This window comes from Pogona vitticeps, chromosome 5, assembly GCF_051106095.1.
Source record: "Pogona vitticeps strain Pit_001003342236 chromosome 5, PviZW2.1, whole genome shotgun sequence".
In the NCBI taxonomy this organism is placed as follows: domain Eukaryota; kingdom Metazoa; phylum Chordata; class Lepidosauria; order Squamata; family Agamidae; genus Pogona; species Pogona vitticeps.
This window is the reverse complement of record NC_135787.1, coordinates 152,114,134-152,139,993: the sequence shown is the minus strand read 5'-3', so window position 1 is coordinate 152,139,993 and position 25,860 is coordinate 152,114,134. Positions and strand designations below refer to the sequence as shown.

The 25,860-nt window shown below is 39.6% G+C and overlaps 1 protein-coding gene and 1 non-coding gene across 4 annotated transcripts in view; one reads left to right on the top strand and one right to left on the bottom strand.

The window, feature by feature from the left end:
* SLC6A15 (solute carrier family 6 member 15) overlaps positions 1-14,545 on the top strand; it is a 44,948-nt gene extending 30,403 nt beyond the window's left edge. For all 3 annotated transcript variants that reach the window (XM_020777777.3, XM_020777782.3, XM_078376976.1), the window contains 7 exons: positions 948-1,058; positions 6,761-7,002; positions 7,112-7,301; positions 9,384-9,576; positions 11,370-11,529; positions 11,779-11,941; positions 13,090-14,545. In XM_020777777.3, coding sequence (XP_020633436.3) covers positions 948-1,058; positions 6,761-7,002; positions 7,112-7,301; positions 9,384-9,576; positions 11,370-11,529; positions 11,779-11,941; positions 13,090-13,461 — 1,431 coding nt within the window. In that variant the 3' untranslated portion in view covers positions 13,462-14,545. The remainder of the gene's footprint in view (positions 1-947; positions 1,059-6,760; positions 7,003-7,111; positions 7,302-9,383; positions 9,577-11,369; positions 11,530-11,778; positions 11,942-13,089) is intronic.
* A 3,778-nt stretch (positions 14,546-18,323) lies between these two features.
* On the bottom strand, positions 18,324-18,395 carry TRNAW-CCA (transfer RNA tryptophan (anticodon CCA)). The gene has a single exon. It is a non-coding gene; the product is annotated as a tRNA-Trp (tRNA).
* Between the last annotated feature and the right edge of the window lie 7,465 nt (positions 18,396-25,860).

The window sequence follows — 25,860 nt, the reverse complement described above, 5'->3', positions numbered from 1 at the left end:
GTCATTCAACACCTTTTAAAGGATTCCTACAAAATATTGGAGTTTGTATTTGGGTGTGTTGTACAAGTTCTAGTATAGTCCTCTGAACTACAGCAGAGATTCTAGGGGCTTCATCAAACTACAAATGCGGTCCCACAGCAATGAAAATGGCATTGGAGTGCTATAGCTGTAACACAGAACTACTACTAACCTCAAAAATAATTTTCCTTTCCTTCCTTTTGTCAATGGTAGTTACAGTTTATAAATGAACTAGAATTAACCATTGTAAAATGCTAACATTTTTTTTCCATAACCATAGTTTGCAATTCAAGCCAGTATTTCATTTGTGTGGTTTGTTCATGCCCATTTGCACATGAATGTGGTATGAAACCGTGGCTAACATGGAGGGAAAGGAGAGGAGAGATTAGTACAATATTAATGATACTTCACAATTTGCACCCTAAGTTTATAGGAGACTGATATGCTAACAGAATGTGACACAGGAAACTTCTGTTTTATCCACCAGTCTGGTAGAAATGATGTAGATTCCAAAACATTCAAAAACAAGCAAAGACACTCAATTTGCCTACTCTTCTCAAATAATGCATTTTAAAAAGATATGACCAGATCATTACACTGGTGGGCTCTCATACCTGCTTCTTTCTTGACAGACACTCAGGAGTGTACCTGATGGCATAGTAGATTTCAGTGTTTTTCTTGCTGTTTTCAAGTGAATAAATCAATTCTCATTTTGAAGGATCCACTTCTGAAGAACAATGAATCTATGTTATTTACCACTGTTAGCTTTAGCCATTCTCTTAAACCAACATAGAATTTGATGAGTCATGGCTGAGATTTGTGAATGTGGGATGATTTTAGGTTTCCAGGCAGATAGACAGACTGGAGGGACACTCGTGGACTTGTTTTTAAAATGTAGTTTCTTCTTCTTTTTTCCCTATGTGTTTCAGATAATGTATTTTAGCTCTCTTTTCCCTTATGTGGTACTTATATGCTTTTTAATCAGAGGGCTGCTCTTAAATGGTTCACTGGATGGTATTCGTCATATGTTTACACCTAAGGTATGTATTTGAATTCTACTGATTATGTTTGCTTATCTTAGGCATTTTATTTTATGCTTGAATTGTTTGAATAAACTATCTTTTGGGAAACAGATAATATGGTAATAATTTGGAATCTGTCTGTGTATGTAATATGCATCTGCTGTGAATTCCAATTTCATATATTTTTTTTAAAAAAACCCACAGAACAAATTTGTTTTTCATACCTTTAGAACTAGATCTTCACCTTCTGAGTCTAGTGCTATTATCGGATCCAATTGTCTTCATTGGTTGCTTGATTCACACTTGCTCCCTGGCGGTGGAGGGTCACACTGCAGGAAATAGCTCCTTCTATGCTGTCTGCCTGTACATGAAGAAAGCCTACTATAAATTAGAATCCTTACTTCCTCCTGCCACTGTATACAGTTGTGACTGCAGCAGAACAGTTTAATCATCTATTCAGTTGTTCCCAACTTTGGATAACCCAGGTGTATTTGGGCTACAGCTCCCAACTCTGTGCTGTCTGGGATTTCTGGACAGTGCAATCCAAGAACACCTGGGTTATCCAAGGTTGGGAACCACTGATCTGTATTAAACCTACAACAGATATGCTCAAATATGCTTCAACATACAGGTGCTAATGCTAGACCAGTTAGTTTACCTCTGATCTTCCTGTGGTCTACATTAAGATTTTAAGTAATGCATGTGAAAAGTGGCATTGGAGAATAACTGTATGCTTCACAGCCATTCTCCCTTCCCCCCTATTATTTTCCACCTTCCCTTTCCCCCACAACAGTCTTGTCAGTAGGGTGAAAGATCCAAGTTTACCAATGAGTGTTTTTGTGTACATGTGAATTGATCTCCCACTAATCCTCATCTATTGGATTCATTCTGTAGAAACTTACATTGCAGAGAACTTATGAAATCATGTCAGCATATAAAAATCCACTCGGAGAGTCCTTCCATAAACTTTAGGAAATAGCTTTGTTGTACCCGTATAGTAGATACATTACTGGAGCGATTTAATTTACTGAATTTACTGAACAACTAGGAATCTTCAACTCACAAACCTGGAAGCCATTTGTGGCTCACCATTCAGTATTATTATGAACATACTCACCCTTGCGTATACACATATTTAATTGATTTCTGTCCCATAAGAAGATAATTAGACTTATGAAAAAAAAGGTGAAATAGGACTTAATGGTAAAATAACATCAAAAATCTAGTGGAATATCATAAAATCTTATCCTATTGGAATGTTAGAAGATCTGTTAGCATGTTCTAATGGTTAATTTAACTACATCCCACTTGTACACAGTGGAAGATTCACAAGTCCGTAATCAAGATCATTTGTACAAGGGAGTTACAAATCTTGGTTAAAACAAAGCAAAACAAAACAAAACACCCTTCCCTGAAGCCAAAGACAGAATAGAAGGCTGTATTACTCATATCTTAATGATGAAAAATTAAGCCAGAGTATGATTAAGAGATTTAGGAAAAGTCACACGGGAAGTCTTAAGCCTCAGCTGGTTTGAGCTGAAATTTTGTTAATCCTCTATATGGGCACCCATGATAGTTCAACATTCTCTTCAAATCTTAGATATCTTTCACATTAGTTGTCCATGCTGTTCATCTTAGATAAGCTGTTTTGTTCGGCATGTTTGCAGTGGTGTTTCAGAACTGATATCAAATTGCCTGGGTAAAATGTTTTCTCTCTAACATCTGGCAGCCTCTTTTGCTGCCACTGAACCGCCTAAATTTCTCCTCCCCCTCTGTTTATGTTACATGGTTTAATATCTTCTCATTCATGGAATCATGGTGGGGGGAGTAAAGGAAGAAAGAAAGAATTACCCATATTCTTTGCTTTAGTGACAATGAGAGATCTGCAACTTCAATTTTTATCACCATCCATTACTTTGGGTTGAGATTCCTTCCTAGAGTGGCTTCTTAGAATAGAACAAAATCAGTACAACTCTTGTGGCACCTCAGAAACTGAAGTGATTTATCTTTCCTAAGGTTGTGAGATCACACCCTATTCCTTCAGAGACAAGTGCCCTTGATTCTGAAGAAATGGGCTGCAGTCTGCAAACATGTGCGCCAAATCAAACTCCTTAGTCTTTATGGCATCACAAGGCTATTCGTTTTGCTGCAACAGGCAAAATGTCTGGGATTTGGAGTAAAAACAAACCACCAAAATGAATGCAGATGCCTATTGTTATGCCCCCTCATCTTTACAAAAGAAACACTTCCTGCATAATAGCATTTGTACCATGTTACTTCTAAGACTCAGTTTGTAATTTCAGTTTTCTTGGAAAATAGCAGCAATAATCATAATAATCATAATCTTAGAACCACAGATGTTTTATTTAATACTATTAGAAGTGCAGAGTTGGAACATAAGAGTGAATGTGTATATGAGTCCTAAATATTAATAATCAGAGGTTGAAAGTTAGGAATGGAATGATCGTTTTAAAGTAAGTCCCAATCATATACCATCAAGTCACTTCTGACTTATGACAACCCCTTTTCAGGGTTTTCCAGGTAGAGAGTACTCAGAAGTGGTTTCCCATTCCCTCCTTCTGGGGACTCTCTGGGACTGTGCAGCTTGCCCATGACTACACAGACTGCCTTTTCTCCCTGGAGACACAGTGTGGAATTGAACTCTAAACCTCTGGCTCCACAGCCAGATACTTAACTGTGAGCTGTCCAGCCGGCTAATTAAGTATGAAAGCACGATTCTAAAACTTGTGGCCCTCCAGTTACGCTGGACTAGAATCCATACAACTGGCTATATTGGTTAAGAATAATGAGAAGTCCAACATCATCTGAAGAACCACATGTCCTCCCAGTTCTGTTCTAAAGGTATCTTTAAGCAACACCTGTGCCAGTGTTTTTTTTTTAAATGAAGTAATTACAACTATATGCCCTGAGTGTGCAAACTATATAAAGTAAATACAATTATTAAGGCTCAAGTCTGAATCACAAACCCAATTTGGCTAATTTGGATCAACTTTTATGAAGTCTTGTTTGAAGCCAAATGGCCAGACTTGAGTGAGGTGTATTTTTGCAAATTGATTTAGGTCTGGGACATCATCCTATTAGTTTTCTTTTAAAATAACGTTTCTAAGGTGTTTAATACACAAACCTTTGAACTTAGCCCTTTACTTCCCAGCTCACAATCTTCCATGTCTCCAGATATCATGTATACCAACCAGCACAAAATGAAGTTACAAAGATGTTGTTTTTTCCCTGGGCAAGTCAACTGGAGGTTGGCATAATGCATTTAGAAATTAGCTGAGATCCAGGGTATAAATTGAATTGGATGGACTACAAATCTCTTTGGGTCAAATCAGGATAAATTCCAAAGTCCCAAACTGAGCTCCAAATTAAATTTGGGGAACTCATACATAGCTCTAAAAATGATTATTTTCTGAGTTTATTAAATTGTTTGAGTGCATTAAACAGCTTTAATGAAAACATAAAATGACTCAGCTAACGCAAGAGTGGAGAAGATAAAGTTGCATATCACGATAAACGCTACTGTTAGCTGAGTCTTAAGATGAGCATAACCAGACTGAGGGCTGAGAGGCCATGATATTTTAAAGAAGAATACTGTGATGGCTAAGGGAGTATGGAGCTAAGTTACACAACAGTGTTGCCATGTTTGCAGTCAGCTGACCCATAGAATGTTGTCCATGACCATTGGCCCATTTAGCTTAGTATTGTCTGCATTGACTTGCAGACTTTCAGAGTTTTGGGAAAAGATTCATCTTTGCATTGTTAAATGCAAAGTAAGTGTTGTGCCACTGAATGATGACCTCCTTCTCTCCCTACATCCTTCATTTGTTGACACAGAAGTAATTCCCACATATTTCAGTGGAATTTGCTTCCAAGGAAATATGTGTGTAGCCTGCATAATTAACTTATAAACTGCCCAGACAGTGCTTTAAACCATATGGGGTGGCATACAAGCAACACACTTTGCTTTGTTTTGCTTTGCTTTGCATGGGATTACAACCTTAAACATATACAGCATTTCACCAAATTACGACTATACTAGTTGTAAGTCTTCATTGAGGATACAGAGACACCTATTGGACAACTATTGGAACAACTATTGGAACAAAACTTTTCAAAGGCAAAGCAGTGGGCAAAAGATTCTGCGAGTAGTCAGAAAGAATGAAACGTGTATTTACCACCACCTAGTGAGCAAACCCTGCTATGACTGCAACTAAACATTTACAGTATATCTGTGACTTCCTATAAAGTCTTGATAAAAAAAGTACATTTCATTGTTTCTGATTATTGTGTGCATTTTAGAGAACAATCTCTTTTTAAGCTCTAGAAAATTCCAAACTATTATTTAGAAACTTATGAAACAGCTAGGACATCTAGTCTTAATACTAATAAAAAAATACTAGTTAATGGAAATAATGGCATTATTGACTGTTTGCATATGTTTCATACATACAGTTCCCATAATTCTTGGTCATCATCCCTGGTAGTCCTCATCTCTGATTTACCAAAATGGCAGTGCTGTTGATAAACCACATAAATAGAACACTTCATAGACCAAAGTGCTATATACACTTACTTGAGTGCAACTCCCACTGAACTTCTAAATCAACTGGCCTGGTCTGCACAACCAGTCCTTTAGCTACCTAACAAGTGCTTCATTATCACTGAATTTTGTCAAAGAAATCTCATGTATTCAGTTTCTACTTTAATAACTGAAATTCTGTTGCTTAGCTTAGTAAGTTGTAACTAGACTAAGCTCATAGAATAACTTCCATTGATTCATTGGGCCTGCTCTAGTTGTGACATGGTAAGCAATAGGATTTCAGCCACTGTCCCATTAATTTCTACTATTGTAATGCATTAAATACACATGGGGGGAAGTGAGAGAGATGTTACCTGGCATTTTGAAAATTATTTCTTCTGTATACACACTGCAGATGCTACTTAGCTATATTTTAGGGAAGAAATGTTCACGATTTCTAAAATCTTTTTTTCCAAACAACTAAATTTAGCATTGTTGTTATTATGCACCATCAAGTTGGAACTAATTTATAGTAATTCTAATAGGGCTATTGAGGTAAGTGAGATAGTGAAGGAGTGGTTTGTACCATTTCCGCACCTCTTCCTTACAGCTAGCTGATAAAGCTTCAGAACATGAAAGCTATTTCTGAAGCTTTTATCAGCACCTCCCCAGTCAATTTTGTAATTTGCAGGGGAGATTGTATGGTAGAAGGGGGGTTGCTGCCTCTCAGGTCCATTTAGTTAGGTGACACACCCCATTGGAGTCTGGCCATGATGATCCTCCTGTTTTTACTCTAGTGATGAGTTGCAGACTAAACAGCAATTACTCAGATCAATTAAGGGTTGCTGTTTTTCCCCTGTTGGAAACACTGCTCTACCTGAAGAATGTTATCAGTGACGTTGATAAGAGACTGTCTGGGAGGGGGGAAATATTAGCAAAAGTATTGATTGTAGATGCAGATATTTTTTGTCATTTGTTTCCCGTCCAGATAAAGAGGCAAGGTGCCACAGATAGCCCAGTGCCAGAACTTAAAGTCAGTTTTGGATCTGAATTGCATCTTGACATGTGGGTGTAGAATTTAGGACATTATGGGTTATCTTCCTCAATGATGTGTTGCTTCTCCCTTTAGGAGAAGTGCTGTATTTTGTAGCTGACATATATTGTGTCTAATTTCAAACAGCTTGAAATAATGCTGGAGCCCAAGGTCTGGAGAGAAGCTGCTACTCAGGTGTTCTTTGCCTTAGGGCTTGGATTTGGTGGAGTGATTGCCTTTTCAAGCTACAACAAGAGAGACAACAACTGCCATTTCGATGCGGTTCTGGTGTCCTTCATCAATTTTTTCACTTCTGTGCTGGCAACTTTGGTGGTGTTTGCTGTGCTGGGCTTCAAAGCAAATGTCATAAATGAAAAATGCATTATCCAGTATGAATATTCATTTCTTTATCCATTTTTATAGTATATTTCACTTAGGAATTTCCACTGTAGTTCTTTGGATTGACCACGCACTTTTGTGGTTTCTTGTGTTTTGCAGAAATTCTGAAAAGATTGTCCAACTTTTGAACACTGGCAATCTTAGCACGGCTATAATACCTCCTCATATCAATTTTTCAAGCATCACAGCTGAAGATTATAATTTGGTTTATGATATTATTCAAAAAGTGAAAGAAGAAGAGCGTCCTCTTGGTCTGAAACCCTGTCTGATTGAAGATGAATTGAACAAGGTTAGAATGGTCTTCTATCCAAACTGAGCAACTGTTTTAATTACTGTTTGGATGAGCTTCTCATTCTCCCATTGAATACACGTTGGCCGCTACAAATCTGACTAGGGCTTGTAGCTTGAAAAGGCCGTGGTGCTGTGAAATCTAATTGAAGACTTTCTAAACCACAGTCTTTGCCACAGTTCCCTGTCTCATCAGAACCAAGAACCTCTGATGTATTAAACTAATTAGCAAACAAGAAAACAATGTGATGTTAGGTTTTTTTTTTTAGTAATTCCCTCCACACTCACTGAAACAATTCCCATCAGTTCTCACCTATAGATTAATGTATTAGTTTTCTGGCACTTCAACCAGAAAGTCTTTTTATTTCTCTATTGTTGGAATATTTCTTTACCCAGCGTGGTGATGTCTGTGGAACTCCTTGCCACAGGATGTGGTGATGGCATCTGGCCTAGATGCCTTTAAAGGGGGATTGGCCAGATTCCTGGAGGAAAAGTCCATCACAGGTTACAAGCCATGATGGGGATGTATAATCTCCAGCTTTAAAAGGAAGGTACCTCAAAATGCCAGATGCAGGGGAGTGGGATCAGGAGACACAGGTATCAAGTTGTCTTGTTTGCTTCTAGAGGCATCAGGTGAGGCCACGGTAAGATACAGGAAGCTGGACTAGATGGGCCCTTGGCCTGATCCAGCAGGGCTCTTCTTACGTTCTCGTGTGGAAGAAGAATCAAGGCCACATCTCAAGACTGACAAATATAAAATTCCTCACTAATGAATGTATGTGTGTGTAAGTTGGAGGAGAGAAGATGGACAACAGATTTAAAGCCTTTGTTGATTGGGAGACTTTAGCCATGGTGACTTAGAATAGCCTAGTCATTAAGTTATTAGCTAGTTAATCATGTTATTGTTTTATGGGAAAGTCTTACAGAAGCTTACTTAATACTTAGATGCTTGGCATTTAAAAAGTACAAGTGTATCTTTTTGTATTTCTTTTGTTTTATAACTTTTTTACTCTTTTTTGAATAAATATTGTATATTTTACTGAAATGTGATTCTTGGAGGCAAGAGTGAGAGTTCCTAAAGAAAGTGCCTTAGCTACAAGGACTATGTTTGCTATTTTTTGTTATTTTTTATGTTTGTTTTGCTCCTTTGTTTGAACGACTTATCTAAGGAGACACGTTCCTGACAGTGCCATTCCTAGCCTTTGCATGACTGTTAGAATACCTGTAAGGAGCCTCCAAGCATATTGCTGGCAGGATTGCTGTTTTTCCAGAATCCCCCATCTTGCAAAGAAAGCATGGGTAGCTGTAAGCAAGGGGGGTACCTCTGTTTCCTTCTTTCCTTCATACATGCATGCAGTCATTATATGTGTATTCTTTCTCCCGTGAGGGTACCATATGATAAAACAGTATAAATACTGTTAAAGCACACAATGAATGAATGCAAACATTAATGTAAAACATAACTGAAAGGCATGTCAGTAAAAATAAAACACAGCTCCCGTCTGGTTAGGAGCCCCTTCGGCTGCAGAAAGGTCAGCTGGCAAAGGCATACCTTGAATAAATAGGTCTTTGCATGCCAGCAGAAGGACAACAACCTGTCTTACCTTGATCAGTTTGTTAGTTGTAAGTCCTGCCTTGCTCCCAGAATTAGCCTTCCAGTAGGGAGACAACAAGAGGAGCCAGCCTACCCTCCTTTGGTAGAGGGTTCCAGAGCCTGAAAATAGATTCTGGAATGTTTTTACAAACATTCTAATGAAATCACACAGGTTTTGAGTTTCGGCAAGGAAGCCCAGTTGCCATGAGGTAAGAGCTGATGCGTTTGCTTATTGCCTGTTTTCTGGAAAGGTGTCATCAATGCTTGACAAAACGTAATAAGAAATGGGGAAATGAAGAACTAAAAAAACAAATTGCTGCTCCCACCCTTATTCTTAACAAGCATGTGTATCGTCACCGGAGATAACTCAAGGCATAGGATTCAAAGGTCACAATTCTACGCTCCTGCTCCCTCCTTCAGTCAGTTTACATGGCACACTGTGTGAATTCTGCTTTGATTTTGCTCTTCCTTCCTACTTCTCTTTGACAGGCTGTTCAAGGAACTGGACTGGCTTTCATTGCCTTCACTGAAGCCATGACACACTTCCCTGCTTCCCCATTTTGGTCAGTGATGTTCTTTCTCATGCTGGTAAACTTGGGGCTTGGCAGCATGTTTGGAACCATTGAAGGGATCACAACGCCTATAGTTGATACTTTCAAAGTGAGAAAAGAGATTCTGACTGGTGAGTTATGTATTTCTCAACACAGGCTCCTCATTCCAGGATAAAGGTTGTAAGATTTGAATTTTTGAGTCCTTTCATCTACAGATTTTCCTTCATCTGAGGCTGTCATTTCTATTGTCAGCCACTGTCTTCTTAAATTTAAACTATTTTTGCAAGCGTTATCACATTTACATTTAAAAAACAATTACACGTATTCTTGGTTGCCTATGTGTAATACAAAGATATAGCTTGCATCCAAGCTTAGAAATAGTTCATTTTTGGAATTACTAGTCCTGGAATCCCTTGGCCAGCAGAGAATTCTGGCAGGTTATAATTTCCAAAGTACCCAGGGTGGTGTGGTAATGGACTAGCACTCAGGAGACCTGGGTACGAATCCCTGCTCAGCCATGGAAACTCATGGAGTGATACTGGTAAAAGTACTGTAATCATGAAATACTTCATTTACCTTGAAAAGGCCTATTAGGGTTACTGTAAGTCAGTGCCGACGGCACATAACACACAAACAATCCCCCAAAGTGACTTTTTCCAAGCTCTGACTTGATTCAAGAAATGATCTTGAAGTGGCTCAGGAGACCTGTGGAAAAGTCTGTGACTTTAAAATGATTCACAATAGGTCAGGGCAGGAAAAGTGGGTAGTTCAAGACTTTTTGAGGCAAGCCAAGAGTTCTTAGAACCCTAAGGATTGTTCATTTTATTTCTTTTCAGTTTGGAATGCAAGGAAGTACATAGTTCTAAATCAGCCAGGAGGATAAATAAGTTGTCAACATTTCTATGTGGTGTTCATGAAAACTAAAATGAATGAGCCAAAAAACCCACATCCAGAGTTAATAATATTTCGAGGAAGCCCATCAAAATCTATGAAATCTAACTCTGCTAACTTAAGTCCCATTAATTTCTGTGGGTAACTTAGAATATGAGTAAATTGGGATCCAGCACAGTGAGACTTTATTTGCAATCCGTATTCCGTATATCTTTCTTTGCTCTGTTTTTGTGCATAATAACTGAGACATCTTGCACATTTTTTGTTGTTTGAATATAGAAACTGTTCAAACCCTACACTGGATTTTAAAAGTAACTTTTCATGCCAAGGCCTTTGTGTATGGGACATGCTGTTAGGGAATAATGAATCAGTCAAATGGACTGGTCCCCTGAATGTTTAATTTCTTCCCATCCTGGTTTATTTCATCCTGTTTCTATATCAGTTTGCTAAAAAAAAAAAAAACTTTTTGACTCAGTTTGTGCTATTCCCTCCCCCTCATTCCTTTGTATGTGATCTTGCCTGTTACAGACCATTTTTGCAGTCACTTTCCCATCATACAGCATTTACCCTTTTTTTGGTAATATATGCACTTCTATATATAACTCTTGTTGATTACAGAATTGTTATCACAAAGGTTTGCCGAAGTGCAAACACTGAAAAGCAACTTTGCCCATTCGTTTTGGGAGTATAGATTGAGTGGGCTTACATTAAAATGTAAATAAAATGAATTTTCAAACCATTCTAATAAGGATGAATTCTTCCAGGCTGAGTGTTGACTTGTAACACAGAGAGGAGAATGAGGAACTGGGTTGGAAAGAAGCTTGGTTCATTCTCAGTCTCATGAAATCCATGAAAGGGAACAGTAAAAAAGCAACAGGGACACAGTTCCATGGCCTTTCTTACCGTCTGATACTATATATTGGAAAGTCACTTCCATGCAAGGGACCTCCCCCACAAACTGGCAATTCCACCTCCCTATTATCTGAAAAATGTTAATGAAGGGATGAATCCGTCTTTTTTGTTTATATTGCAGTCGCTTGCTGTCTTCTGGCATTTTCCATTGGCCTGATATTTGTGCAGCGGTCTGGTAATTATTTTGTAACGATGTTCGATGACTATTCAGCTACATTGCCTCTGCTTATTGTTGTCATCTTGGAGAATATTGCCATGTCTTATGTTTATGGGATAGACAAGTAAGTGCATATCATGGTTTGCTTTCAATATTCTGTTCATGGTTATAGCTTTTTCTAACACTATTGGCACAATCCTTTACTAAAGGTATACTTGTATTATAAATTGGTCAATTCATGCAGTCTACCAAAGCATAGTAATTTATTTTAATTTTTAAAATATATACATTATTTTAAATAAGCTGAAGTATTTTGTACTAGATCTTACATCAGCACTGTTGTATTTAAACTATTAAATGTTATTTCCCTCAGGTTCATGGAAGATCTAAAGGATATGCTTGGTTTTTCTGCAAACCAGTACTATTATTACACATGGAAATATATTTCCCCTCTTGTTTTGTTATTTTTGTTGGTGGCTAGCATTGTCCAGATGGTATTAAGCCCTCCTGGTTACAATGCATGGATTGAAGAGAAGGTGAGTGTGTCTGTTGTAGAAAATGAACAGACAAAACCAGTAATCTCAGAATGTAGGTAACATGCATTTCAAAAATATCCATGTATCCTATGTGTATAAGAAGCAACCTAAAACTATAATTTATGAATCAAAGATCACATGTTTCAATTTATGAAACCAACACTTTCCCCAGGAAATATTTTTCTTAAAAGATGATTAGCACAACAGCCATAATTCCCCAGATTGGAGGGTTGGTGGTTAGGTTGTCAGATTTCCTCTACTGGGAGGAGAAAGACCTGCACTCAACAGTCCCAGTTCCATCCACAGGAAGCTTTGTAGGGGTAGGCCCTGTGACTAGGACAGAATACATAATACATACTCATTACTGAGTTAGGAACTGGAGGTTTCAGTGGGACTTCCATGGAAAGTCTTCAACAGGAAGATGGGAGAGGTGTGGAAAGTGGCATCTTTATCTCCACTACCTAGGCTGAAGGGAATAACTGCTACAATAGTATCCTACGTTCCTTAGCTTCTTACTCTGTGTGACAAGGACAGGCTATTGAGGGACACCTCATGCCACATGCTATTAATTCAACAAATCCTATAGTCCTCATACGCAGTCCTGCCTAACATCCTAGATTTCTGGATGACTCTCCTTGAGATCTAGATTAGATTAGGCCTTCGTGTTTGAGGCTTCCCATGACCTTAGTGATTTCATTGTTAGTGGACCCCACATCCTGATGGTCTTAGTTTGCTGCCAAGTGACCATCCAGCCTAGAATGAATCTCCCAGACATCTGAGGGTAGTATGCATTTTTGGATTTAGCATGTGTGTTAAGGCTTCCTTTGGAGAAGGGCTTTGTGCTACCTGCCAAAATGCATGTTCCTATCTTGGTGGTAACAGGTGTCCAAGACAAGGCTAATATTTATTATCTGAATTACCCAGTCAATAAACGTTACAATATATTCTGGTGGAATGCATTGTATTATATGTTAAGAAGACCTTAACAATGTTTTCTTATACTTGAAACTCCAACATAGAGAACCTCAATATTAATGAATTTTGAATATATGCCTTCTGAAGGGAGTTGTTCCCAAGAGGCCAGTGCAAATGTTAGTTTAAGAAAAGACAGCTAACCATATTTCTGTTATTTCTCTTGGACTGCACAGGCAACTGAAGAATTTCAGAACTACCCAACCTGGGGGCTGATTGTCTGTATATCTCTAATTGTATTGGCTATGCTCCCTGTCCCAGTAGTCTACATAATTCGCCAGTGCAACCTTATGGATGACAGCTCTGGGAGCTTGGCGGCTGTTTCTTACAAAAGAGGACGCATTATCAAGGAACCTGTGAACCTTGAGGGGGATGACACCAGTCTGATCCATGGGAAAAGTCCAAATGAGTTGCCATCTCCCAGTTTTGGGAAAAAGATATACCGAAAACAGACTGGCTCACCAACTGTGGATACAGCCCCCAATGGTCGCTATGGTATCGGTTACATCATGGCAAACATGTCAGACATGCCTGAGTCTGACTTGTAGCTAGAAAGCAGGGTTGGTGCCTCTGGTCTTATACTGAACCACTGAACATTGGTTCTCTGTAAGAGGAAGCGGTCAGCTTCACTTACTAGAGTGCAATCTCAGGTGCCCCGTGAATATGTCCTTCAAAAAACATCATGACATACGGTCAAAAGAGCTTGAAAATTCCCTTTGGCCTGATTCTTTGGCTTCTATTTGTACTCAAGGGAATGCACATAAATACCAATCAGTGATGGCCTAGCTTTGTCAGGATTGCCAATTTTTAAAAAAATTATTTTTGCATTTAATTTAAAAGTTTTCTATCTCTCTTTAAAGTACAGGTGTTTACCTCAGTTTGTAGCAATTTTTTAAGTGAATTCATATTTCTCTACTGCTGAACTGGAACGTGCTCCTTTGTTCCTGCTGATTAACTTCCCTACCCTGTTGGGAAAAAAAAGAGTTCCAAAGAGTTCACCGAGCTTGTATGAACTGCACTTATTTGTATATACGTTTTTGTAGATAATCCTGTACTTTTTTTAAGCACTTACAGTTCCTTAGGCTACTAGCTGAGTTTTAAAAAAAAGCAATCGAACATTTAAAACCCTGCAGATTATTTTCTTACATGTAATATCTGTATAGAGGAAAAGTATTAGAAAATCAAGTATGATTATTCTGGAAATACAGAATTCCTCAAGCGTGGGGGAACTGCATATGTTGTGGCGGTATTTTACATATTATATTTGTTTTTGTTTTTTCAGTGTGAAAATTATGTCAGAGCGAGTCACTCCGAGACTCTTAATGATTGTGCAGATTCTGCATTTTTCTAAGCTGTGTGCCTAAAATAAACAAAACAAAAAAGCCCTTCCTGATATTTATTGTGGTTACAAGATTATATATATTATATTTATATATAATATACTTGTAATGTACATATGTATAGTAAAATTGTATTTAACAGCTTCAAGCCCTGAATCAAGATGGCTTTAAACAGATGTTTCTGTTTTGCTTCTGTTTTATGCAGAGAGGAACTCCATTTTTCCCCAGTCAGTGATAATTAAGAACTGTATGCTATTACATTTAATCTAGGAATAAAGAGAGTGGAAAGGCATTGTCTTTTGTGTTCTCTAGCATTTTGCCACGTTTATGTCTCTCACATAAGTAATAAGGGGAAGGTGAATACAGTCTTTGGGACTGCACAGACCATATCTTCTGTGGGACAAGATGGATTGTTTCCTGCAACAGTCCTAGGCTCCCTTGAATAGCATCCCAGGGGGCCATATAAAATGACCAGTTTCACACACCAAGGGTAGAATAAGAGGTCTGCTTATAGAGGGTCCAAGAGATCTGGCCCATCATAGTCCACTCTCGACAGTCTTGAAAACCCTTGGATTGATTCGTCTCTAAAATCAACTGCAAAGAAGGCATATCACAAGTGTGGGTGCACCAAGAGTGACTGGGACCTGCAGAATCCATAGCCTTTCCAGTCTTCTGGAGATGCATGTAAATTGACCACTGGCCTCTGCCAACCCTGGAGTGGTTGAAGAGTAATTTTCTCCTGTTGGTGGCAATTATGATAATAGGGGTGGGCACCCTGCTCTTTCCTTACTTTCACACTCTGTTATGAACCTCACAGGATTCTGGGAGTTGTTAGTGCACATCGTGGTTGGGGGGAAAGGATCACAGAATTACTGTTTAAGTAGCATTAGTCCTGCTTCCTGTTAAAAACGACAAGTGTTGATTTAAGCATGGCTTGGGGAGAAAGATTTATTGTGTCTATTTTAAAAGAACAAAACAAAACACAAAGTTGATAGCCACAACTGGTGGAGGAGCATTTTGTGAGCATTCCTTGGTATTTGTTCCATTTAAAAATATTTGTGAGGCCTACCATTCATGTTGTGACACTAATCAAGGGAAAATCCCAGAAACTGACTCCTTTTTTCTTCAGTTGATGACTTCGTGCCCAAACACAAAACAATTGTCAGGGCTGTTTTTGACATGTGATAATATATATGTTGAATTATTTGTGCATTGCCTCAGAAAAAAAAAATTAATCTAGCTCAACTGATGTGTGGATTGTTTTACAACGTTTTGTGAGAGAAGAGCTGTCCACTAAAGTGATCCATGAACCTTCTTCTGAGAAGATTTTCCCCAATATATCCTACAAGGCAATAGGTGTAACATTTTTTTAAAAAAATACTTAACATGCACAAGACAGGTGTTACTGCTTTTTCAACACTACAATGATGTGAACACGAATAGGAAAAAAAAAGCTTTCCTATGTAAGGTGCTGCTATCTGAAATGGCAAGGAACGTTGGTTAAAGAAACTGAGGAAGGCACTCCTTTGAACTTAACAAATTCCAAAAGTTATTCACTGATACAACAATAGCACTTGAGTTTTATGTGAATTGCCTACACAGTTCATGGAGAAGGAAACATTCACAAAATGCACTTTCAAAGTACAGTATGGTAAACAGAGTCTTCAGGGCTACATTTCCAAAAGGGAGGCCATTTTCAGGACCAGTTTTAGGGTGACTGATGAATGTTGTATGGCCCTCAAGTGTACTTTCTTTGAAACGGACTCGTGAAAGCTAGGTGGCTACCAGTCACAGTGATATAAGTAGAGCTCTAATGGAAGACGCCAAGACCTGTCATGGGCTACTTTCTGTTCCCACTAAGAAATCAGAAGGCCATGAGAAGCTTCCAAGCACATGAATTTAACAGTACCCTACTTCTTATGTTCTCACAGGTATTGAAAGGTCTAATACTTTGGCTTGGGTACGAGTGATAGCTTACAGAATTATATTAATAGCCATTTATATCCCGGTCTTCCATAAATAAGTCTGATTCCCTTTTAAACCCTTTGAATATGCTTTCTAGACTTCTGGAGATGCATTTAAACTGACTGCTGGCATATGCCAACCCTGGAGTTATTGTAATTTTCTCCTATTGGTGGCAATTATGATACTGTAATAGGGGTGGGCACCCTGCTCTTTCCTTACTTTCACACTCTGTTATGAACCTCACAGGATTCTGGGAGGTGTTAGTGCACATGGTGGGTTGGGGGGAAAGGATCACTGAATTACTGTCAAAGTAGCATTACTCCTGCTTCCTGCTAGAAATATGACAAAAAGTGTTGATTTAAGCATGGCTTGGGGAGAAAGACTTACTGAGTCTGTTTTAAAAGAACAAAACAAAAAGTTGTAGTGAAATCCACAATATTAACTCTGTCTTTCCTAAGGAACTTTTTGTCTTTCTGGAATCTCCCATCATTAATCTTCATCAAATGACTCTGAATTCTAGCATTAGAGAGGCTAAGGTTTTTTCCCCCCTCCTTCCACTTTATCTACACAATTTTATAAAGTGGATCGAACAAGACAAGCCTGGACCTCACAAGGCAGTACATGTCTGAATTCCAGGTGCAATGACAGAAAAGCCACTCACTTGGTGCCTTTGCTTGCAGTCTTCCACTAGCCATGGTGTTTCAGTATCAGCAAGATACTGAAACAAGGAAATCTTGGTGCGGCGTGGTTATGTGGTTAAAAAGCTATTGGCTCAAGATAAGAAGAGCACCGAGTTGGATCTTTGATGGGAATAGAGGGGAGCCAGGCTGGTCTTCCTATCTGACAGAGTGTGACACACACCTCAGGTGGCTGAAATGAACATCAGCTGGGTGAGCCTCCACTCCTGGCAACTTTGTTCCCCATCCTCTCACTCCAGAGCATGGCCAGGAAATAGCTTTTTCCATCAGCTGGGCTCAAAAATGCCAGCCAAACATGAACTGGATTGTCCGTCAGTTATGCATCTACCTCCAACTTACCAGGAATGTGTATTTGTGCAGACCGGCCAGATCTGACCTCTTGTGGTCCAGGCAGAGAGCACAAGCATCTAGCTAGTGAAACAGAGTTGTTAGTGATACTATGTCTGATTTCAGTTCAGAAGATCACAGCTTCACATAATGCCAAGTTGAAGTCTGGACTGCTGTCTTTTGCACTGAGTTGAGACTCCATGGCCACCCAGTTAGCGGAGACACTAGCACTTCAGTTAGCAGAGGGATTTAAAAACAAATGCTGAGAATCCTGCCCCTGCTGTGACTTGAACACACTATCTGCTGATTTATAGTCAAGCACACTATCACTGTGCCTTTGCACCACTGTCATGAGCTTGTCAGAAGAAACTATTCACATGTCTCCCAAATCTGAAAAGAGAGAATTATTGGTGAGAAAAGGTAGCAATGTAATGCTAGTTGTGTACTCGAGTCTCTCCCGGCTTGAGCCCTGATCTGTTGTCATGAGTGTCATGGCTTCTCCACTGCCTGCATCTCAGCCATCACTTGAAGGGGGGGGGGAACCCTCTGTCTTTGTAGTATAGATCCAGCTACATTTGCACAGTCCATCCTTAGCAAGACCTTGGAAAAATTACTTCTCCAGAGCCTAGAAATGTTTACTTTTTGAAATGACAACTTGCAGAATTACATTGCCAATCTGGCCATTGGAGTAAATAATAATAATAATAATAATAATAATAATAATAATAATAATAATAATAATAATAATAATAATAATAATAATAATAATAATAATAATAATAATAATAATAATAATAATAATAATAATAATAATAATAATAATAATAATAATAATAATAATAATAATAATGAGCAGTTTAGGCTCTTAATCAGAGGTGGCTTGTGCATGAATCTCCCTGGCCCCTATCACGGGATGCCCATGCTTTCTGTGATTCCCAGGTTATTGTGTTTGGATTTGAGGACTGCAAGTATGAATTCTGTTTGGCTTGAGCATTGAGTTGCTGTTGCTCGCACTAAACCAACACCAAACCGTCACCTCCTTTCTTACTGGCAAAATTAGTGTGCTGGGAAACACACTCCTGACCCTGGTGTGATTCGAACACACAGCCTTCTGATCTGGAGTCAGACGCGCTACCGTTGCGCCACAAGGTCAGTTCTTGTTTCAGAATGCATTCATAGCAGAAGCTATTTGTGGGCTGTCTGCCACTGTTGGGTTTCAGGCCAAGAAAGAGCAGTGCTTTAGTAGAGCTGGCCAAGGTTGAGGACTGTGAGACACGTAACAGTACTTAAAACAAACAAACAAACAAACAAACAAACAAAAACTTCTTTCCTACCCTTTCTCCCTTCTTCTCAACCCTGATCCCAGAAAAAAAAATTGGCATCCCTCCATTCATCACCTCTTGAACTTAAACTTAAATAGATAGAGGGTGGTGTAAAAGAGGGTGTGTCTGATTTTGGATTGGAAACTTGGTAAATGCGTGTTTCAGCCACAACATGAGCCCTATTCACTGTTATTGAAGCCCTATTCAGGTGTTTTATAGGCTGGTACATTCATAGAAGGGAACACTAAGCCTCAACCCACCATTATGATAGCTCAGTGGTTTAGGTATCCAGCTGCAGAACTAGAGGTTGGGCGTTCCATTATTCACTGTGTCTCCTTCACAGAGGCTGGACTCAATGATTCGTAGAATCCCTTCTAGATCTGCAGTTCTGTTGTTGTTGTTGCTGTTCACAATTTCTGTGTCAGGTCTGAAGAGCAGGATCCTGCTGACTTGCAGGCTCTATACAGAAGAGCACATATGAAAGAACCCAGGACCGTGAAATTGAAAATACTGTGGGATTAATTTGAGTACTTTCCTCTACCTGCGTATGTTCAATGACTGGGGGCTATGATGGTAACATTTATGGATGCCCTCAATTATTGTGGCTTAAAATATTTGGTAATTGAGCTGATTAAAAGGGAGGGACCCTGGCTAAATCTTGAGAGGTGCTCAGGACTTTATGTGTAGGGTTACCATGCCAGCATCACTTTCCTTGAGATTTCAGAAGCAGAGCCTGAAACTTAAGAGGCAGGCCCTTGCAATTTTATGGTGGGTGGTCAGGAGGCAAAGAGGCAGTCCCAAAAGCAGCAAGATCAGGGAGCTGGACAGGGGACAGACTGTATTTGTCTTCAGTGTGGAAGGGATTGTCACTCTCAAATTGGCCTTCTCAGCCACACTAGATGCTGTTCCAAGACCTCTGTTCAGAGCACGTTAACATCGTCTCTTGAGACTGAAGGATGGCTACATAGGTCAGGGGGTTTCAGCAGTGATTGCAAAATGGTAAGTGGCAAGTAGTGTAGATACACTATAAAGAATTCAAAGGGCAGCATGTTAATTCTAGCAGCAGTTCTAGAGCATGCAAGATAATGAAAGAGTACAAGGATGCTTCTGAGCATGTATAAATGGCATGGCCTGAAACTATGAGTATGAATCCCATAATCTAGACCTGCGTGGTGTGGGAGCATCTTAGTCCCTGAGACTGAAGGTCAGTGTCTAAGACCTGTCCTAGAGAAAGAGGCTTCAAAGCCTGAGACCTGAGAATCCTACATGTGAAACATATATGTCATTGAACCAATTGGCTTCACTCTGATGCATTGTACCTCTGTTTAAATTATTTCTAAATAGTCAGCAACATTTATAAATCAGCATTTGCAAATTTTATGAAATCTGTATCCTCACTGTTCATGTATTTATTTTTATTTGGTAATGTAAAAGTATTGATCCTGATGAGAAGATGATTAACCCATTTTCTGCTGGTTTTATCATACTATGTGCAGCTTCTTACCCAGAGACCAGAGTAGATACAGAATTCAGCAGCTAGATTGGTTAGTGGAGTGAAGAAATTTGACCATATGTCCCCAATCTTGCCCCACCTGCATTGGTTACCAGTCTCGTCCCAGGCCAGGTTCAACGTGTTAGTTTTAATGTATAGAATCCTTACCAGTTTAGGACTTTCTTAGCTGTCAGAGCCTCTCCCCCACAGAAACGTTGCCTTTTTTACCTGATTTTTCTAGGCCTTGCTGTTCTGAGTAGCCATGCCAAGAGAGGAGAGGGAGGTCACAAATTCAACATTCTTGGTGGTGGCTCCTGCACTTTGAAATGATCTAGAAGGTTTCCCCCCTTCACGGATTGCTGCCTTGTTGTGGCAAAGGAGCTTGAGTAATTCAGAGAAGCTATGGGCTATGCCGTGCAGGGACACCCAAGACGGACAGGTCATTGTGGAGAGTTCTGACTAAATGTGTTCCACCTGGAGCAGGACTGGCAAGCCACTCCAGGATCTTTGCCAAGAAAACTCCATGGACAGAAACAAAAGGCTAAAAGATATGATGCTGTAAGATGAGCCGCTCAGGTCAGAAGGCATCCAACATGCTACTGAGGAAGAGTGGAGGACAAGTTCAAGTAGCTCCAGAGCTAATGAAGTGGTTGGGCCAAAGCCGAAAGGACGCTCAGCTGCGGACATGCCTAGAAGTGAAAGGAAAGTCTGATACTACAAAGAAAAATATTGCACAGGAACCTGGAATGTAAGATATACGAACCTTGGTAAGCTGGATGTGGTCAAACAGGAGATGGCAAGAATAAACATCGACATCCTGGGCATCAGTGAACTAAAATGGACAGGAATGGGCGAATTCAGCTCAGATGATTATCATATCTCCTATTGTGGGCAAGAATCCCATAGAAGAAATGGAGTAGCCCTCCTAGTCAACAAAAGAGTGGGAAAAGATGTACTGGGATACAATCTCAAAAATGATAGAATGATTTCAATACGAATCCAAGGCAGACCTTTCAATATCACAGTAATCCAAGTTTATGCACCAACAACCAATGCTGAAGAGGCTGAAATTGACCAATTCTATGAAGACTCAAAACATTTTCTAGAACTGACACCAAAGAAAGATGTACTTCTCATTATAAGGGACTGGAATGCTAAAGTAGGGAGTCAAGAGATAAAAGGAACAACAAGGAAGTTTGGCCTTGGAGTTCAAAACGAAGCAGGGCAAAGGCTAATAGAGTTCTGTCAAGAGAACAAGCTGGTCCTCACAAACACTCTTTGCCAACAACACAAGAGGCGACTCTATACATGGACATCACCAGATGAGCAATACCAAAATCAGATTGATTATGCTCTCTGCAGCCAAAGATGGAGAAGCTCTATACAGTCAGCAAAAACAAGACCTAGAGCTGATTGTGGCTCTGGTCATCAGCTTCTTATAGCAAAATGCAAGCTTAAACTGAAGAAAGTAGGAAAAACCACTGGGCTAGTCATGTATGATCTAAACCAAATCCCTTATGAATACACAGTGGAAGTTAAGAACAGATTTAAGCAACTAGATTTGGTCGACAGAGTGCCTGAAGAACTATGGATGGAGCTTGTAACATTGTACAAGAGGCAGCAACAAAAGCCATCCCAAAGAAAAGGGAATGCAAGAAAGCAAAGTGGCTGTCCAACTAGGCCTTACAAATAGCACAGAAGAGAAGGGAAGCAAAATGCAAGGGAGATAAGGAAAGTTACAGAAAATTAAACACTGACTTCCAAAGAATAGCAAGGAGAGATAAGAGGGCCTTCTTAAATGAACAGTGCAAAGAAATAGAAGAAAATAATACAAAAGGGAAAAACCAGAGATCTGTTCATGAAAATTGGAGGTATTAAAGGAACATTTTGTGCAAAGATGGACATGATAAAGGACCAAAATGGCAGGGAACTTACTGAAGCAGAAGACATCAAGAAGTGGGAAGAATACACAGTGGAATTATACCAGAAAGATCTAAATGTCCCGGACAACTCATATAGTGTGATTGCTGACCTTGAGCCAGACATCCTGGAGAGCGAAGTCAAGTGGGCCTTAGAAAGCATGACTAACAACAAGGTCAGTGGAGGTGATGGCATTCCAGTTCAACTGTTTAAAATCTTAAAAGATGATGCTGTTAAAGTGGTACACTCAGTATGCCAGAAAGTTTGGAAAACTCAGCAGTGGCCAGAGGACTGGAAAAGATCAGTCTACATCCCAGTCCCAAAGGGCAGTGTGAAAGAATGCTCCAACTACCGTACAATTGCACTCATTTCACACGCTAATAAGGTTATGCTCAAAATCCTCCAAGGCAGGCTTCAGCAGTATGTGGATTTTGAAGGCGCAGAGGAACTAGAGACCAAATTGCTAACATGCGCTGGATTATGGAGAAACCAGAGAGTTCCTGAAAAACATATATTTCTGCTTCATTGACTACACAAAAGCCTTTGACTGTGTCGACCACAGCAAACTATGACAAGTTCTTAAAGAAATGGAGATGCCTGACCACCTTATCTACCTCCTGAGAAACCTATATGTGGGATAGGAAGCAACAGTTAGAACTGGATATGGAACAACAGATTGGTTCAAAATTGGGAAAAGAGCTCAACAATGCTGTATATTGTCTCCCTGCTTATTTAACTTATATGCGAAAGGCTGGATGGGAGGAATCCCAAACTGGAATTAAGATTGCGGGAGGCAATATCAACAACCTCAGATATACAGGTGATGCTACTCTGATGGCAGAAAGTGAGGAGGAATTAAAGAACCTCTTAATGAGAGTGAAAGAGGAAAGCGCAAAAAATGGTCTGAACATCAAAAAAGACCAACATCATGGCCACTGGTCCCATCACCTCCTGGCAAGTAGAAGGGGAAGATATGGAGGCAGTGACAGATTTTACCTTCTTGGGCTCCATAATCACTGCAGATGGTGACAGCAGCCACAAAATTAAAAGACTCCTGCTTCTTGAGAAGAAAGTGATGACAAACCTAGACAGCATCTTAAAAAGCAGAGACATCACCTTGCTGACAAAGGTCCTCATAGTCAAAAGGAAGTAAGAGCTGGACCACAAAGAAGGCTGACTGCCGAAGAATTGATGCTTTTAAATTGTGGTGCTGGAGGAGACTCTTGAGAGTCCCCTGGACTGCAAAGAGAACAAATCTATCCATTTTGAAGGAAATCAACCCTGAGTGCTCAGTGGAAGGACAGATCCTGAAGCTGAGGCTCCAGTACTTTGGCCATCTCATAAAAAAGAGGACTCCCTGGAAAAGACATTGATGTTGGGAAAGTGTGAAGGCAAGAGGAGAAGGGGACGACAGAGGATGAGATGGCTGGACAATGTCATCGAAACTACCAACATGACTTTGACCCAACTCCGGGAGGCAGTGGAAGACAGGAGGGCCTGGCATGCTCTGGTCCATGGGATCACAAGAGTCAGACATGACTTAACAACTAAACAACAACAAAGAAAGTTTCATCCCTCCAGAGTTTTAAAAAACTGCTCAAAATAACACTTTTCATGGAAGCCTTTAAAGATATCCTCCCCCTCAGCTAATCTGGTCTGTGATCCATTTGCCTCCTGAGGTCTGTTGCCATTATTTAGCCTTTTAGTCTGTTTATTCATCTGGATTCCTTTTATTGGTTTGTCAGCTGTTCTCATTTATTATTTTTGTTCTGATATGGAGGACAGAGAGGGGATAGGGTTATATTGTAAGACTGCCCAGACTAGTGGCATCCACTAAGTGGGGTGGCATGTAGTGTTACAAACAAACAAACAAACAAACATCATTACCTTTTGATGCTCACAATACCGCTGTTGCCATGCACAATGTCTTAATGTTTAAACAATATTTCACATCATTTTGTCTTCACCGAGCAAGCTGAACATGTACTGCCATTTGAGTGCTTTCATTGGTTATTCTACAGCTGCATATATTATGCATTTTCACCAACTGTTCATCTCCCACATATCACGTGGATTTAAATGCTAAATATTACTAAAACATTGTCTTGGTCACAGCAAAGTGCTTCTTGTAATTTAATTTTTTTTAAAGAAAAACACAAATTTATGTCCCCTTTCATCCATTGACCATCTCTTGTTATTAAATATTTTACTAAAGTTATTGCACTACCCTTGCTTCATTTTTAATATCCACGGAATGTTCTAAAATATAAATTAGTTCCATGTGACCCAAATGTGCTGCACTGAAGAGCCCTCTGCATGTTAAATATTTACTAAAATTGCATTTTTAAAAAACCACCAAGCATTTGTTGCTACCACTTCACACTTAGCCGAACATGAGACGTGCCTCCAAGGATGCTGTTTTACGTTGCTCTTGCAGAATTCTCTGTGAAATTTGCGACCTAGGTATATTCCTGAAAGGTAATTAGGTAAAGCTATGTGCCAGATATAACATGCCAGGTATAAACAATCTTGTATCAGTCCTTGAATTGGTAAGCAGAAACTAAGCACTCACAAATGACAAAAACTATGGAAAAATCTCTGCGCTACTGTACCAGAGAGGTATGTATAGTGCTCTGAGTGCTTCAACTGTTAAAAGGTCTGGATTCAAATCTCCACTCATCTATGAAACAATCTGGGTGATGGTTGTTGTGGGTTTTTCGGGCTCTTTGGCCGTGTTCTGAAGGTTGTTCTTCTTAATGTTTCACCAGTCTCTGTGGCCGGCATCTTCAGAGGACAGCACTCTGTGCTCTGGTGTAGTTTGGCTTGGGAGAGATGGCAAATCTGGGTGATCTCTGGCCCATCATATGCTCCAAGACTGACCTAGTTGTGATCTTGAAGTGGGAGGAGAACAGTTAAGAGAACTAGGAGGAAGTAAAAGTGACAAATATTCATCACCATCTGCATTATCAGAACTCTTGGCTAGCTCAGTGGTTTAGTATGGGGTTTGATTCTTCACTGTGCCTCCCTGACAGGGGCTAGGCTCATTTATAGTAATGAACTCTCCCCCACAACCAGACCCAAGAGTTTCCTGAAGATATTGATAATGTGACTTAGCAACGGTAGCTCATGATCAGGAAGGCGGGACTGAAATTTATTTATTTATTTATTTATTTTATTTCTATCCCGCCTATCTGATCATATTAGACCACTCTAGGCGGCTTACAGTAAAAACAACAATGTAATTTTAAAACTTTACAGCAGAAACGTAAATAAAAAAAATAATAATAATAGTAAAGAACAGAATAAGAAAAAAGATCGTCAAGGGTTTTCTGTTGGGAAGGCCCGCCTATACATCAATGTTTTTAGTTGTTTCTTAAAAATGCCCAACGAGGGAGCCGCGCGAATCTCAGGGGGCAAGTTGTTCCAAAGGCGAGGAGCCACCGCCGAGAATATGGGACTGAGGCACCACTCTCAGAGTCATCCATGAGTGACTCATGGAATCAGCTCTGTATCTGAAAGTGATGTTGTGAAATTTAAATTCTTAGGGGTTCCTCCCCCATTTTTTCAAAACAGGAATCTGTGGAACCCAGTGTTAGAACTAGATATTATGATGAATAAGGAACTGCTGCCAAAAATTGAAAGCTTAATTTGATTTTCAATTTCCTTTCCTTTTCATCTGCTGTTTATTTATGTATGGTTTATTTATTCAAAAAAACACAGGCAGTGTATAGGCTCGCCCCCATTCCCTCCCCCTTTTATCCTCCCAGTAACCCTGTGGGATAATTTTGACTGGAAAAGAGGAAGTGATTAGCCCAAGGTCACCCAGTGAGTTTCGAGGGGGAGTGGGGATTTGAATCTAAATCAAATCCAGGTCTTCCTTCAC